The sequence below is a fragment of the Batrachochytrium dendrobatidis genome (genome assembly GCF_000203795.2).
Source record: "Batrachochytrium dendrobatidis JAM81 unplaced genomic scaffold BATDEscaffold_1, whole genome shotgun sequence".
Classification (NCBI taxonomy): Eukaryota; Fungi; Chytridiomycota; class Chytridiomycetes; order Rhizophydiales; genus Batrachochytrium; species Batrachochytrium dendrobatidis.
Window position 1 is genome coordinate 3,726,423 of NW_006281099.1, and position 15,338 is coordinate 3,741,760.

General features: G+C 40.4%; 4 protein-coding genes across 4 annotated transcripts; 3 read left to right on the top strand and 1 right to left on the bottom strand.

Annotated features, from left to right (window-relative positions):
• Nucleotides 1–267: 267 nt before the first annotated feature.
• BATDEDRAFT_85096 (uncharacterized protein) lies at nucleotides 268–4,041 on the top strand. Its single transcript, XM_006676077.1, has 9 exons — nucleotides 268–457; nucleotides 578–668; nucleotides 762–972; nucleotides 1,075–1,214; nucleotides 1,311–1,469; nucleotides 1,565–1,865; nucleotides 1,941–2,352; nucleotides 2,488–2,628; nucleotides 2,699–4,041. The coding sequence occupies exons 1-9, from the start codon at nucleotides 302–304 to the stop codon at nucleotides 4,004–4,006; spliced, it is 2,919 nt and encodes a 972-aa protein (XP_006676140.1). The 5' UTR covers nucleotides 268–301; the 3' UTR covers nucleotides 4,007–4,041.
• Nucleotides 4,042–9,592: 5,551 nt separating this feature from the next.
• Nucleotides 9,593–10,463, top strand: BATDEDRAFT_8047 (H(+)-transporting V0 sector ATPase subunit c'; the record flags this gene model as incomplete). The annotated part of the gene is made up of 3 exons (XM_006674901.1): nucleotides 9,593–9,762; nucleotides 10,053–10,087; nucleotides 10,159–10,463. The coding sequence occupies 3 exons, from the start codon at nucleotides 9,593–9,595 to the stop codon at nucleotides 10,461–10,463; spliced, it is 510 nt and encodes a 169-aa protein (XP_006674964.1).
• A 452-nt stretch (nucleotides 10,464–10,915) lies between these two features.
• BATDEDRAFT_2007 (uncharacterized protein) lies at nucleotides 10,916–12,570 on the bottom strand (the record flags this gene model as incomplete). The annotated part of the gene is made up of 5 exons (XM_006674823.1): nucleotides 10,916–11,220; nucleotides 11,296–11,442; nucleotides 11,497–11,928; nucleotides 12,025–12,118; nucleotides 12,223–12,570. Coding segments are annotated over 5 exons (1,326 nt in total), but the record flags the coding sequence as incomplete, so codon positions are not given.
• Nucleotides 12,571–13,656: 1,086 nt separating this feature from the next.
• Nucleotides 13,657–15,244, top strand: BATDEDRAFT_22385 (uncharacterized protein; the record flags this gene model as incomplete). Its single annotated transcript, XM_006675490.1, has 4 exons — nucleotides 13,657–13,690; nucleotides 13,739–14,145; nucleotides 14,264–15,039; nucleotides 15,103–15,244. 4 exons carry the CDS (start codon nucleotides 13,657–13,659, stop codon nucleotides 15,242–15,244), a joined length of 1,359 nt encoding a protein of 452 aa, XP_006675553.1.
• Nucleotides 15,245–15,338: the final 94 nt, after the last annotated feature.

Sequence of the window (15,338 nt, forward strand, 5' to 3'; positions counted from 1 at the left end):
ACAGACGGACAGTTTCGATAGACATTCCCGATGCCTAGAATTGCACGCTTTGCAAAACCACTTTAAATCGTAGTCAAGAATAGACAGTATGAAGATGCATTGCAATACTGCAGATTAGTTGGCAAGCAATTAGACTAAAGAGTTGAAAGCACAATCCAGTAAACTGACCAATCATTCCGACTGTTTTAGTATTCCATTTTACGTGAATACGGCGGTAAAAACCGAGAAAACTTGATAGTTTGCAATTTGACATTTCAGAAAGCAAATCAGGATTGATACGTTGGATCGTACTCACAGGATCATGTATAGCAAAAGTGACTTGCGTCCAAGTAGTGCCAGCGCACATTCTAATCATGCATCTGCTTCATATATTCGACTTGGCACTCAACAGCCAGAAACTGCTGATGATGTCAAGGCAAAGGAGCGAAACAAGTACTTGCCAGTGCATCTACAAGAGGCAAGTGTGGTTGATTGGGCTGTAAATCTTACAGTTCAATGGTCGAGTTTTTTAAAAATAGAATGCTATGAATACTTGCTGCTGTTTGATAAAGGTATTTACCACCAATAGTTATTTTAGGTTAGAGATGAACATGGTCGAAAAAGACTTCATGGTGCATTCACTGGTGGCCACTCGGCAGGATATTACAACACTGTCGGATCCAAAGAAGGTACTTGCAAGCCATTTCACTTGCATTCAAGATTCATTTGGCTTTATTATAAATCTGCATTCATACCAATTCTAATAATCGTGCTGGATTTAGGATGGCAGCCATCACAGTTTATCTCTTCTCGATCTAAACGAGCCGAAAAGGCCCAGATTACCCCAGAGAGCTTTATGGACGAAGAAGACATGGCCGAGTTTGGAGTAAAATCGGTTGTTGCGATGGATACATACGATGCATCTGGCGCTGTAGATCGAGATCGGCGGCGCAATATCGTAGCTAAATCATTAGCTGATCAAGATGGTTATGGGTCAGTACACTAGTTGTATCACTTGTTTGTATACAATTGTTGGTGAATCGAGGTATTCATCATACAGCTGCCTAATATCAACACGCTCTATTGTAATTCTAGTGCAATCGGGCCTACAGTCGAACGTATCATTCAAGATCTAATATTACCTGCTGAATCTTCGATTGGGGACAAACTAATGAGACAAATGGGATGGCGTGAAGGACAAGGCATTGGACCTCGTCGAAAGCGCAAGATTATAGGTAGGTTTATTCTGTTATCATCAAGCATTGAAATACATTTAATTTATATTTAAATTGCAATCCTGTTTAAATATTTTGATTTATATTATGCAATAGATGAGCACGGTGAAGATCTTTATGCAGAGAAATATTTGTTTGCACCAAAGGATACTACAATCAAGTATGCAAAAGCCAAAAAAAATGTGTTTGGAATTGGATTTAATCCCTATGCGCAAGCTCAGGAGTTTCTACATTCAAAGAATCTCAAAGACTCAGGTATCAAGTATATTTTATCATTAATCATGTGTACGTCTATTTGATACGTGGCCCTGATTGACCAATTTTTTGTTGCATAACTATATTACTATTAGCATCTATTGATGGACAAGTCGCCAAAGGATTTGGAGTGGGAATTTTTGAAGATGACGATGACATTAGCGCATATGATGAACCGTCAAAACCTCTTGCTATGACACTCATTGATGATGATGAGCCAACACAATCTGGATCTTTTGAGTCGACTAAACCTATAAAGTTGCAGACTGTATACGGACAATCTAGATTAAAACATAGCCAACACATTTCATCCAGATCGTCATTAGAATTAAATACCAAGCATTATAATGTTCTTGGATTCCATGCTGCCCGGGTTCCTTTGGTTGCACATAAAGCGTAGGTATTTGATTTTTGTAAATAAATTCAATACTGCCTATTGCGCGGATTTGCTAATCTTTTTGGTTTCAATAGGTTTGTGCCACCTAAACCACCGCATGGTTACATTCCAAAAAACCCTTTTGCCGATCAATTAGCTTTATTACAGCCCAGTGGTAGTTCCGGAAAGCATGCTAATTTAACTGCAGATCAAAGAGGCCATATACTAGGCGAGGAGAATTTGAAAGGCCCTGAACGATCTGTATTCTCATACATATCGGTCAAAGAGCAGGATCGGCTTCAAGGCATAATTGATCAGACTTCAAAATCAAAAGCCGACTCTGCCAAGCCTGAAAAGGTAGAGTTATTGAATATTCCCAAAGACGTTGCGTTGGCAGCATTGAAAGGATTCATGCCTTTTGGCAATGATCTTCCCAAGCAAAATCGATATCGTCATTTTTTACAAGTCAAGGCAGGGCTGGAGTCTGCGTCAACCTTGTTTTCTAATGTGAGTATTTTTCATAGAATATATTGTCAACTACAAGAGTAGATTTTGCTTTATCTTGAAAATAATTGCATTCAATTGAACCTGCAAACACGCATTTTAACATTTGTATTCATACCATTTTAATGGATGGTATAGACTATATCCGAGTTATCACATGAATTATTAGAGTTTTCAAAAGCCGCCATGATATATCGGCCATTATCATCGATGATGGCATCCCGTTTCACAAGCGCTGTTGATCAGACTGGTGTAGGGCATCACACTGGCAAAGAAGATGTAAGTTGACTTGAACTACTCTGTTTATTTTTGTAGTCAACTCTACCGCTCAATCAAATGCGTTTTTTAGATAAAGGCAGATCAACCCATTTCCAAGGTTGTTTATGGCATCAAAACACGAACAATGCAAGAATGGCGACCAGAACGATTGTTATGCAAACGATTTAATGTTCCTATGCCGCTTTATAACTCTAAACATGATGTTGAAAAAGTTCAAAATACCTCACATAGAGTATTGAGTGACTCACTGATGCGTGATCTTCGTGAGGTGGCCAGTGACCATAATACGAGTAAAATGATTGGTACCTCTTCTACAGGATCTGTCAGCACTGTCGCTGTTGAGAACAGCCCAACGCAACTTACAACTACTGCTGAGGCTTCAAACTTGGAAATAGATGATTTAGAGGTAGCTGAGCGGCCTTCGATGGATATATTCAAGGCGATTTTTGCTGATTCTGATGAAGAAAGTAATTCTGACGAGGATGACAAAAAAACTGATATTATATTGGCCAGTACTGTACGTAGTTCTACATCTTTGAACCCTATTCAATCCACTGTCCCAATAGACTTGTTTAAGCCAGTTTTTCGAAGCAAGAAACAACGCACTTTGGCGAGCAATTCAGATTTTTTGCCAAGTACTCCAGCAGCCACATCAAAAAGTCGCCCAAAAAAATTACCTTTTACAGATATTTATATGCACGACTTGGATGAGAAATCAGTTGATTCCAGCGACATTCAAAAAAATGGGACTTTATTGCGTGCAGACATGGATTCTCAAAAACCTATACAGACTAATTTCCAAGCTTCTGTCAGCGCTCCTGTAGTTGAGCATTCTCAATGTGATTTAAGCTTGTCATCTCTAGAGCCTTCATCATTGGTACACGAATCTCTGCCTAAGCCAGTCTCTTTGGCAATCGCACCCACTTTTTCTACAGCTGTTAATACCGAGACATCTGCTAATTTAATTCAAAATTGTATGGCAGCATGCTTGGACCAAGAATCTGACTCGAGTTCAGACAATCAAGACGTGTATGGTCCAATGCCTCCTCCTAAAAGTACTGAATCCTGTACATCTGAAATGGCTCGCATTGAACAAGACGGTGATTGGTCCATGTCTGCCAGTTCAAAGACACGATCTGTTCATAAAAAGTCATCGCATAAAGATAAGTCGAAAAGGAAAAAGCACAAAAAAGACAAGGATACCAAGTCACATCGTAGCAGCAACAAAAGGAAAGTTCAGGATACGAGCAGTGAGCAAGAGTATGAGCGTGATGGCCAAGATTGTTTGCCACCAAACAGCCAACATTGTAGCGATACTGTTTTGAAAAACACTAAGCAAGCTTTTTCAGATAGACCATCTGCTGAAGACTTTATGTAGTAATAAAATCTGACTGCATTGTGGATTATACTGAATTGGACAGTTTTGACATCTCGAGTGTAGAATTGCGTTTATATCTTCATTAGATTCAAGGCAATCAAAACAAGATGATATTACACGTGACTTTAATTCAAAAACAGTTGGAATTGGCAGACGAAGCGGAGGAAATCTCGAGCAGTCGCCATTACAACCATTTGCTGCCATCAAGATTTGTATTTTAACATTTCTAAAGGGTTTTTATACTAGGAACTGACTTGAGATTACTTTTGAAGCGGGACTTGACACATTTTCAGGACTCATCTTGTCCGGTCATTGTAAGCCTGTAATAAATCACTTCCACTATAATGACTGGAGCAACCCAACAGCCAGATATATTATCTACCAACATTCCTTCAAACATGAGCAGTTTACCAATCACAAAAACACCTTCAATTCAACTGCAAACCCTTCATCGACCCACACTATCTATGCAGTCTCGTCCGAAATGGCACTCGGACGATGACAAATTTCAAACGCTTTGTCATCGCTTAGCTCAACTCTCTTATCCACATCATTTGGATCCAAGTAGCATGGAGCTAGTTCAGCATCTTCTTTCAGATCTTCTTCAAACGACAGAGACTGCTAGATCCTTGCAAAATCAACTCGATCTTACTACAAGAGAAGTCCAGGCCACCACAGACCAGATTCAACCCCTACGAAGAGAGATATCTCGTTTGACGAATGAAAACAATCATTTACATTTGGATTTGATTCGCATGGCCGATGAGAGGGATGCAAGGGCAAAGCGTGCTGCTGATAATATAAGAAAGGCCGATTCTCAAACTGCCGATCTAAGATTCATGTCTTGTCAGTATCAGGCTCGTGTCGTAGAGGAGCAGCGCAAAGTCGAAGATGCTAGAACCAAGGTTGAAAGTGTTTTTGGTCGAATTGGACTAACCCAGTCCGCTAAACTTGGCCAAGGTGGTGGAAAAAGCAAAGGCAATGAAACCAAGACTGAAAAAATGTTTCAAAGATTACAAAAGATTGATATTGAAACTGGATTGGGTATGGTTTACATCATGTCGGAATGGCTTATACTGTATATCTACGCGATTCATATTGATTTTTTTGATTTTGTTAGAGCCATTGGATACTACTACTGTGGCTGCGTTTGCTAGACCCGACCCGGTAATTGGAGACATGGTCCGTCTTGCTGAAGGACAGATTTCAGCACTCCAAGAATCAAACAAAGAAATGCAGTCTAAAAATCTTGATTTGGAAAACGAGGTATTCGCCAGTAATGATCCTAACCATGTGTTATAGATTACTATAAAATCATGTATACTAGCTTAAATTAACATGAACGACTGCTATTCTATTTAGATTCAAATTACCCGAGAGCAGCTTGCTAAACGAGAGCGAGAGATTCAAAGACTTGGAGCACAACTTGAAGTGTCTCGTTCACAGCAGTTTGGTGCACCACAAAACATCTCAACAGTCCCGCTTTCCAACACCACAAAAAGCACATCTCAATCATCACCGGCTCGCCGTGGCACATCATACACAGCAGGAATAGTAGATATAGAAACGGCCAAAGACCGCATCGAACAACTTGAAATTCAAATCGAGTATTTGCAAGAACATATCGACACGCTAGAAAAAGAACTATCTCAAGCTGGGGTTGAACGTGATGTTGTTCAAGCAGCAATCATTAATGAGCGCGACCATCTTCGCGAGGATTTAAAAGAAGAACAAGAAAAAACAAAGGGGCTGATGGAAAACTTGACGCAATTGGAGCGAATGGTAAATGAGCTAGATGTATCAAGAGCTACCACACCGGCAGGAAAATTAGGATCTCAACCGGTTGTAAAGCATTTGAAACAGATTTCAGAGTTGAAAGATACATTGAAAACCACTCAGCAAAAACTGGATCGTACTACGTCGAGACTAAATACAGTGATTCATGAGAGGCAAAAGTTATCACATCAAATTGAGAGTTTGAAAAAAAATGAAAATAATAATCATACAAACTCTGGAGACAAGAAACTTGCTGATACTCACGAAAAAACTCAAAGTTTCAAGTCAAAGCTACCCAAAGCATCTTCTTCTGAAAATGAAAACAGCAAAGTCAGTGAACTTGAACTCAAACTGATAAATCTTCAAGCCCAACTAGATCAACTCACTTGTGTTCAAGATAAACTTGATACGTCTCAAGAGAAACTAGACAAACTGGAAAAGAAATTGTCAGATATTCAACACGACCGCGCGGATGCAGTATCCAAGTTGAGTCTGGTTACAGAAAAACTGGCACACTCTGAACAATTTTGCTCCAAGATTTTGGATGATCAACGTATAGTTTTGGATGATTTAACCAACACTAAAAGGGAACGAGACGATCTCCTGCAGGCACTAGAAAGTTTTGGATCCCAGGTTACAGAATTGCATGATCGTATACAGGCCATCACTGCCGATAGAGACAACATGACTCAGCTTTACACTCAAGTCAATCAGGAGATACAGCGACTACGAGCGCACAAGTGCAATAGCGTATCCACACCACGAGTACCATTAATTGAAACTCAGGCGGCTAAATCCGAGTTACAGCATGGCGCAGAATCTGAATCTCCTGGTGATACCAAGCATGAGGGAAATGGCCCACCTTCTTTGGCAGAATCAACAGCTACCAAGCTTCAGATTGCTCAATTAGAAGCTGAGATTGTCAAATTGCAACAGGATCTGGAAGCCACAGTTGTTCGACAAAAGGAAACAGGCGAGGCAGCCACTGAGACTATCTCTCAACTCAAGGTGGAAGTTTCTCGACTCAAATCATCTCTTGAATCTTCCGAGCAATCCAAATCTCTTCTTGAATCTGAAATGTCGTCACTTCAATTTAAACTTACAGATTTGGGTAATGAGAAAGTAACTGCAGTGCAAGACCTTGAGCAAATGCGTGTCCATGTATCTCGGCTTGAAATGGATCATGAAAAAGATCAATTTGTTATACGCGACATTAAATCAAAACTATCCCAGACAGAAGCCACGATTACCAGTTTAAACGGACAACTGGAACAGTTACGATTGGAGCGAGTCACAACAGAAAAATTACTAGCTGATCAAATGAAACTTATAGCTGATATTGATCAGGAGCGAGACGGGTTTCAAAGTGATTTGGATAAAAAGGCCGAATTGATCATGACATTGACTGGTCAGTTGCATCAGATACGAAATGATGCTGTGAAGATGACAACAGAACTAGTAGATGCGCGCGAGCAGTTGGATACAACCTTGCAAAATTTGAATCAGCAAGATCGCGAACTAAATAGTTTGCAGCGACAGTTGGAGCAAACCGGGCAGGAGAGGGACTATTTTCAAAACATGACACAACGGCATGTAGATGAAGCAAGAAATTTAGGATCTGATTTGGCTGCTGTTACACGGGAAAATCAGGTGTTGAATGCCGAATTAGTTGAAGCAAGTACTGAGCGTGACCGATACAAGGCCGATGTCACTGAATGTGATCGACAGCTTCGGTATCTTGATGAGCTTATTCGAGGAAAAGATCAAGAAAAGGACCAACTCATGGTATCTTATCGTAAACTGATTAGCGAGCATGAGCGATTAGATATAGCCATGCAGACAGCGAGTGAAGAAGGCAATCATGTCAAAATGGAGGTGATTATGCGCGATAAGCGTGTCCAACAGCTGCAAAAATCCATGGATGAAATGAGTCTTCAGCTCAACCAGTATAAAATTGATTTGGGAGCTTTTGAAAAACAGTGTAATAATATGGGAAGAACATTAGCAACTTCAGAGCGTACAGTGAAGCATTTGGAAAGTGAGCGAGCGAGGTTGAATCGAGATATTGCTGCTGCAAGAGATTTGACGCATACGTTTGAAAGACAGAGTATGGAAATGCAGGCTCAGCTTCAAGCTACTACATTGGAGAATGATCGTTTGATGCGCACCATAGAACGGATGAACAGCGAATCTGATGCCCTTGTTAGCAAGATGAGTGCCGAGGTCAGTCTTTGTTATATTGTATTCGTATATTGACTGATTTGTTTAAATGTCAGTTTACTAATCGATTTCTGAACAATTAAACTAGAAATCTAAAGCAGAGCGTTTGGAGCAAATTGCTGCAAATGAGCGAACCCACAAAATGCAGATGGAGCGGTCACTTATGGTAAATGATCATTTTTAATAGTTTTGAACATGTTTTTGAAATCCACGCAATGCCAAAGCGTTAAATTTTGCTTTCTAGGACATGCATGCTGCTAAAGGTTCTCAGTCCGAAATCGTACAACACACCAATGCCCAACAGCTTGCTACTATTGCCATGCTTACAAAAGAGGCCACTCAAGCACAGGATGAAATCAAGGTTCTTAAATCGAGGGTCGATAGTCTCGAGAGCCATCTGCGTGAACAGAGTGCAGGTATGTTATTTGTCTTTATTATAGCAATATCTTTGAACATTTTTGGATGATTTGATTTAAATGTTAAATATCCATTTTTATTAGCTCTTGCTGCTTCAGAAAAAGACATTACTTTTTACAAGGAAATGGTAATGGATCTACAGAAACAAGTGGAAGAGAAAAAAGAGCAGTTGCGTGAAATTGTTCAACTACGCCAAGAAACCGCTCAGGTATCTAAACTACCACACATGCGTCCTTCATTGAGTGATGCTGTCTGCTTACCAACCACTTGCTAACTGCTTTTTGGAATATATATCATGAATAACGGCAGATTATTACATCGCCTTTAATACAAAAATCAACAGATCCATTTGATCAGCGTGTGGCTCAAGAGATTCTATCAGCCAAGATTGCCCAAAGCAAGTATGAGAAACAGATAGCACGACGAGCGATGCAGCATGAAGCGTCAGAACTTGATCGTAGGCTTGGAGAATCAACTCTACCGACAATCATTGACCCGAGTATTTCATCTGTAGAATCCTCGGGTAATCTTAGCTCATTGACTAGAGATACTAGTGATGAGGCGGATAGTTTAGAAGCGGATGGTAGAGTTGCACTTTTTAAAAAACTTGATGTTTAAAAGGGACTTTTTAAACGATTGATTAATCAAGATTGTATCTGTGAATTGTATCAGTGCTTGCATCTGCATGGAAACCAAGCACAAATGCCTTTGGAGCAGTAATAGACTCTCCACGAACATCGCGCAACAAGACAGACGAGTTTACTCGAACACCGACCAACAATCAGTCGCGAATCAATAATATTGTATTAATGGACGCAGCTACGCAGGTAAACTTTGATTAAAATATGCTATAAAAGTAGATCAAGACAGCCAACTTACATGGTTTTGGTTATGACATTACAGTTGGAAAGACAATCCCGATCTAGTTGAATGAATTTAAACCTGAATAATAATATGAATGGACTCGACAGATGAAACTTGTTTAGCATACAATAAAATAATCCGTCTTTTGGGTTGCTGAAATCCTCCCTCTATATAGCCAAATGTCGAGTCGTTTGACTTTTCCCTTTACAGCTGGCGACAAAGGGTGACGAACGGCCGTTGAAGGATTCACTCACTAGCAACAACGAATACTGTACTCATCGCACTATGGCTTCTACAGGAAACGTCACTATGCAACTAGCACTTCCTCCTTTGGGCGGAGAAGCCTGTCCGTATTTTGCCCCTTTCTTGGGCCTTGCTGGAGCTGCCAGTGCCATGATGCTTTCAGCTGCTGGAGCTGCTTTTGGAACTGCAAAGTCTGGGATTGGAATTGCTGGCATTGGCCAAGTGAAGCCTGACCTGTATGTATTTTCATCCTGACTGGCTTTACTGAGCAGGAGATTACTGCAGTAACACTGGTGATGACTACATCACCCTTGTTAACACCATTGCAGTGTCCAGCTTCAATCCTGCTGTCTTGGGAGTCGCATGTGTTACCAGTAATCCACACCACAAATACTAACAGTTCTGTTGCTATCATGTATTCAATATAAATGCTCGGCTCATGATATTATCTGCCATCTACTGTGCGCGACTTGAACGACTCTTGGATGAATGTTTCAATACCATTTGGAAATCCTTTCGATAATAGCATGATGAAATCGCTGATTCCCATTATTATGGCTGGTAAGCTACCAGTTGGGTTGGTTTTTACAATACTTTTAAACTTATATCCTTCTATCATTGCAATCATATAGGTATCATTGGCGTATATGGTCTTGTAGTTTCTGTTTTGATTGCAAACAACATGGACCCTACCAAACCCTACTCTCTTTTTGCTGGATTTGTTCATCTTGGTGCTGGTCTTTCTACTGGATTTTCCGGTATTGGTGCTGGTTACGCGATTGGACTCGTTGGTGATGCAGGCGTTAGATCTTATTTGTATCAATCGAGGATGTTTGTGGGTATGGTTCTAGTGCTCATTTTTGCAGAGGTTCTAGGTTTGTATGGGTTGATCGTTAGTCTGATTTTAAATACAAAAGCGTCGGGAACATGCACTTGAAAGCAGTCAATTTATTCTTGAATTGCTTTGCCGAGAATAAACCCTTTCACTCAATCACTTGTTTTAAACTATTTTTAATCATTGCCATGTCGGTAATTATACTTTACATGACTTACACCATTATGAGTTTATTCGGTCGTATCCTCATTGATACCTCCATTCTCTCCTGCCTCTGTTCTAGTTGGTAATGGCGGCTGTTCAGCTCCAAGAGACATGACAAGACGCATCACTGTGGTTTTTTCCTCTTGGATATCCAGTGTTTTGGTATCAGCCTCATCATTACCATCTCCAAGATTATCAGCATACTCTATAAATGTATCAGTATAGTTGAATCCATTCATCCAAACAGTATGCTGAATCAACCACTCACCTTTCAGAATATTCTGTATGGATTCAATATCCACTTCACCGCCAAATACAATCTCTCGAACTTCGTAACTCTCCTCGCAAGCATATGCCAAAATCAGTGCAATCAATTGCAAGGTAAACAATCCTCCACCAAGTCGGTCCAAATACGCCATGGCATCATCTTGGACCATCATATCTCCATCCTCTTCCAACTCATCTTTGGCACGTTGACGTCGCTCAGCAATATGTGCATCAACTGTTTTGACTAGTGCCGTGTACGTTTGATACAAAGCCATAAACTTTCTTGTCTTTTCAAAGTCAGACTCGATGAGTTTAAAAAGAAGTCGGTCACGGAGATCGTCTCTTTTTATCGATCTAAACAGTGATGCAATAATGGATATTATATGCTCTAAAAAAAGTTAAAGCATATGAAGACACTTGGAAAACTATATTCATGATTGCAGTAAAGCATTGGTAAACATACCTTCATCTTCGCGTCGAGAATAGTCTTCGTACATTTTCTTGTATTTTTTGGCACCCTTTTCCATAAAGATTTTAAACAGAGTTTTGAGACCAAAGGCTTCGATTAGATGTGTGGATGCAACAATCGACGCATGTTCAGATGGGTTGTCTTGATCAGTATTATCCTCCTTCAATGTAGCATCGGCATCCAAAGGAATATCACGGAGCAACAAGTGATCAATAACCTTGACAGCCCTCATGCGTGACATTTTCCCGTTCTTGATCATAATTAACATGAGCTCAATGCCTTCAGACTTCAAAAAGTCCATCTTTCCCTTGAAAAGATCCAGACACAGACACAGGGTGTCAAATACGTTTTCCATGAATTCAATTTCGTCTGAATCGGCAGGATCCTTACGACGGTAAGGAGAGATTACACGAAGAAGAGTGTCCATGCCAGTCAAGGCTATTACGCGACAGCGATTGGCTTGACTTGTCTGCAAAAGAATGGTAAGGATCTCAGAGGCATACTGGCGAATGGAGTCAAATGCAGTCTTTTGTGATATGCGAGCCAAAAGCCAGGGAAGAATATTGGTGGAAGTGACGACCTTTTCAGAAAGCTGTGGATCAATAGCTACAAAGTTTTCGATTACACCTGTAATTAAATGTAAGAAAGGGTTGATTAGAGTTGCCAAATTGCGTGTATAAACACCAAGTCTCAATAGAACCAATTATTATCACACCAACGTACTAAGTGTGTTGAAGATGCCTTGTTTGTCATCGGTACGACTCTCATCCAATCTATTCAAATTCTGCACAAGCAAGGGAAATGCATCATGCTCCACCTATTTCAATCCCAAACCATGCATTAGTCAAGAACCTTGCTGGAATAGACTCGACAACCGCGATTAGAAAACTAAAATACACTTTACAGCAAGATGAAACGTACCAATGCATGAACCAGCATTTCCATGCCTTCCTCTCCACTGCCAGACGTTTTTCCAGCCAAATCTTCATCGGTGAGCTCATCAATCAATTCCAAAGCTGCAATGGCAATATCGGTGTTTTCATGCGACACCAGAGCCAAAATGGACTGATGTGTTCCCAGATCCAGCATCGCAGGATAGAGTTCTGGAACAGAACTAATAGTAGTCATGGTCTTGATTTCTTCTACAAGATCTGCTTCGGAATCCAAATACTTGAGTGGATCGTCTGCATGCTTGATACGCTGTGACTGGTTTTTTGAAATGGATTTTTCAAATCTGAGCAGAATGCGTTTGAGGAGGGCCAGATCTATCACTGATGGAAGCTGATCAATACACAACATGTTGATGAGTCTGGACTGTGGCTAATAGGCACTGACAGGTTGACATGTATAATGTAGATGAATTCAATAGCAATACCTCTTGTCCGGCATCGACGAGATCCTGCAATCTTTTGTGTTGCTGTTGCGCAGTGTCCGCTCTGTCATCATCCAGATGCGAGGTGGACGCAGAAGCACTGCTGGCTGAGATGGTCTTTCTTGACGATCCATTTCCAGTACCCCAGCGAGTATGAAACTCTTCGTCAGTGGATTCTCTGATTTCAACATGATTGTCATGATGGCCGGTTTTAGCTCGTTTTGCCATGGACGATGCAGTCATAGACGAACCATTGCTTGTCGGTTGTTTTCGTTTATCGGATTGTCCGACAGCGCTACTTGAAGTCTAACAGAATCAACAGCAATAATGAACACAAGCATGCATTGATTACGTTGATAATTGACACTTGTTCATGCACACCTTAAAAACCTCGTCAATATCCATAACGAACTGTCAAGATTATTAGAAACTGAAGGTTGAATCGCACTGAGGATGATTCCAACTGCAATCCTTGAGTGTTGAAAGGTTGATTTATTCTTCCAAACCGAAACACTTGGTTTTGCAACGAGATATTCAACTCGTATTTTGCAAGGATTTCTTGGAATATTTGCAATAGTTTAGCATGAGTGTGACTGAGCAATCTTCGCTCTTGTCATCGACTCGCTTGGATTCTGCATTTCTACAGAATCCATCCGAAACCATCGAGTCTCGGTCTTTGTTGGATCAATTATTAAATGATATTGGATACGGCAAGTATCAGAACATGTTGCTGTTTTTTGTAAGTCTTTATCGTGCAATCCATCATCAGTTGATGTTGTCAGTATTGGAATCATGTTGACAACTCTTTCATAAAGTGCGGACTTGGATGGATGACAGATTGCATGTGGTTACAAGGTTGTTGTTGTTATGATTTGTTTTCAAATCTGTCGTGATTGACTGCTAATATTGATGTTCTAGCAATTGTGTTGGTCTTGCCTCAAGTGCAAAAAGCTTATGGTTTGAATGCTGCAACTGCAGGAATTATGCTGTCGTGTACATTCCTCGGAATGTTGATTGGTAAGATTATTATAAATAATTGACTCAATCATCAACTATTATGCTCAGTGCAATGTCTTGTCTGTGTGATAGGTGCGTTGATATGGGGTGAAGTGAGCGACAGATATGGCCGAAAATGGCCATTTGCCAATATGCTTTTTGTAACAATACTTTGCGGCTTGCTGTCCTTTACAGCAACCACTGATTTTCCTTTGCTCTGTCTTGCCATCACTGGTGTCGGTATTGGCGTCGGTGGTCATACCGCCGTGGATTCTTGCATGTTTTTAGAATTCTGCCCTTCTAGTATGCATCATCGAATGATGCTGTTGACTGTGTTTTTCTCATTTGGAACCATGTTTTCTGCTGCCGTCACCTTGTTGGTCGTTGTAATGTTTCAGAATTATGAGTTTTTATCGGTTTTCGAGCCTTGGAGAGTAATTTTAGGTGTCGTAACTATTGGATCGTTGATCATTCAGGTGGTTTATTGCTTGACTTGCAGTTTAGTTATCATCGCGTGGCCATGACTACTCGTGGATTTCTAGATCAATGTAAACTGGATACTTGTTAATTATCAATGTTTTGAAATCCTAATAGGTGTGCCGACATACCTTTATTACACTTCAAGAAACTCCAAAGTTTCTTTTAGAAAAGGGGCATAAAGATAAACTATATCAAGTGCTGAACCATCTTATCAAGCAAAATAACTCACTACATGTGCCCATTTCCTTGCAGGATATTGATCAACTCATCCTGACACGAGAAGAATCCAATCCTACTCATTCTACTATAGTGGGTAGTCACGCATATGTTTCCACTGAATCAGACACCGAAATCATCGAGGAACAACATTCAACTGTGGGAATTCGACACATTTCCAGACTCGATTCCCCATCCATGTTTGATACATACCGTATACGAACGACACTGCTTCTTGGAGCCATTTGGATCCTAATTAGTTTAGGGTTTACCATGTTCAATGCGTTTATACCTGCTTTTATGGAGGGCAAACATCCCGACTTGAACCAAATGGTATCTACTACTGAACCACTCAAATCAGAAATACAGATCTATATCGATTGTATGGTGTACGCGAGTTCATCCATTCCAGCTGTAGTCATTGCTTTATATCTAGTCTCGTCTCCTATTTTTCAAATGCGCGGAACACTAGCCATGTCGTGTATGGTATCTGCAGGTGCCTTGTGTCTATTTATATATGTTCAAGGACACCATGCATCAGTGCTTTTATCTAGCTCATTGATCAATATAGCATCAGCTGTTGTCTATGGTGTGCTGTACGCATTTACCCCAGCTGTCTATCCTACAAGTATCCGCGCTAGAGTGACTGGTTTATTTAATGCTCTAGGAAGAATGTAAGTACAATGATTCAAATTATATCAAAGCTTTGGGTTTAGCCGCTTAACTCGTTTTTGTAGTATTGGAATTATTGCACCAGTGCTTTCGGGTGCGTTTCTGTCCATGGAGTTTGATATTCCAATATATGTGTGTGCAGCAGCAATATTCCTGGCGGCTCTATGTGCCATCTTGCTTCCTTTTGAAAAAGATGCAACTGCCTGATATCCATGGTTTTTGATACAATAAATATCATGTTGAAATACAAGCCAAGCCTCTTTAGAGTATTCTGGAAAGTGTAAATCTTGCAATCTAGGAA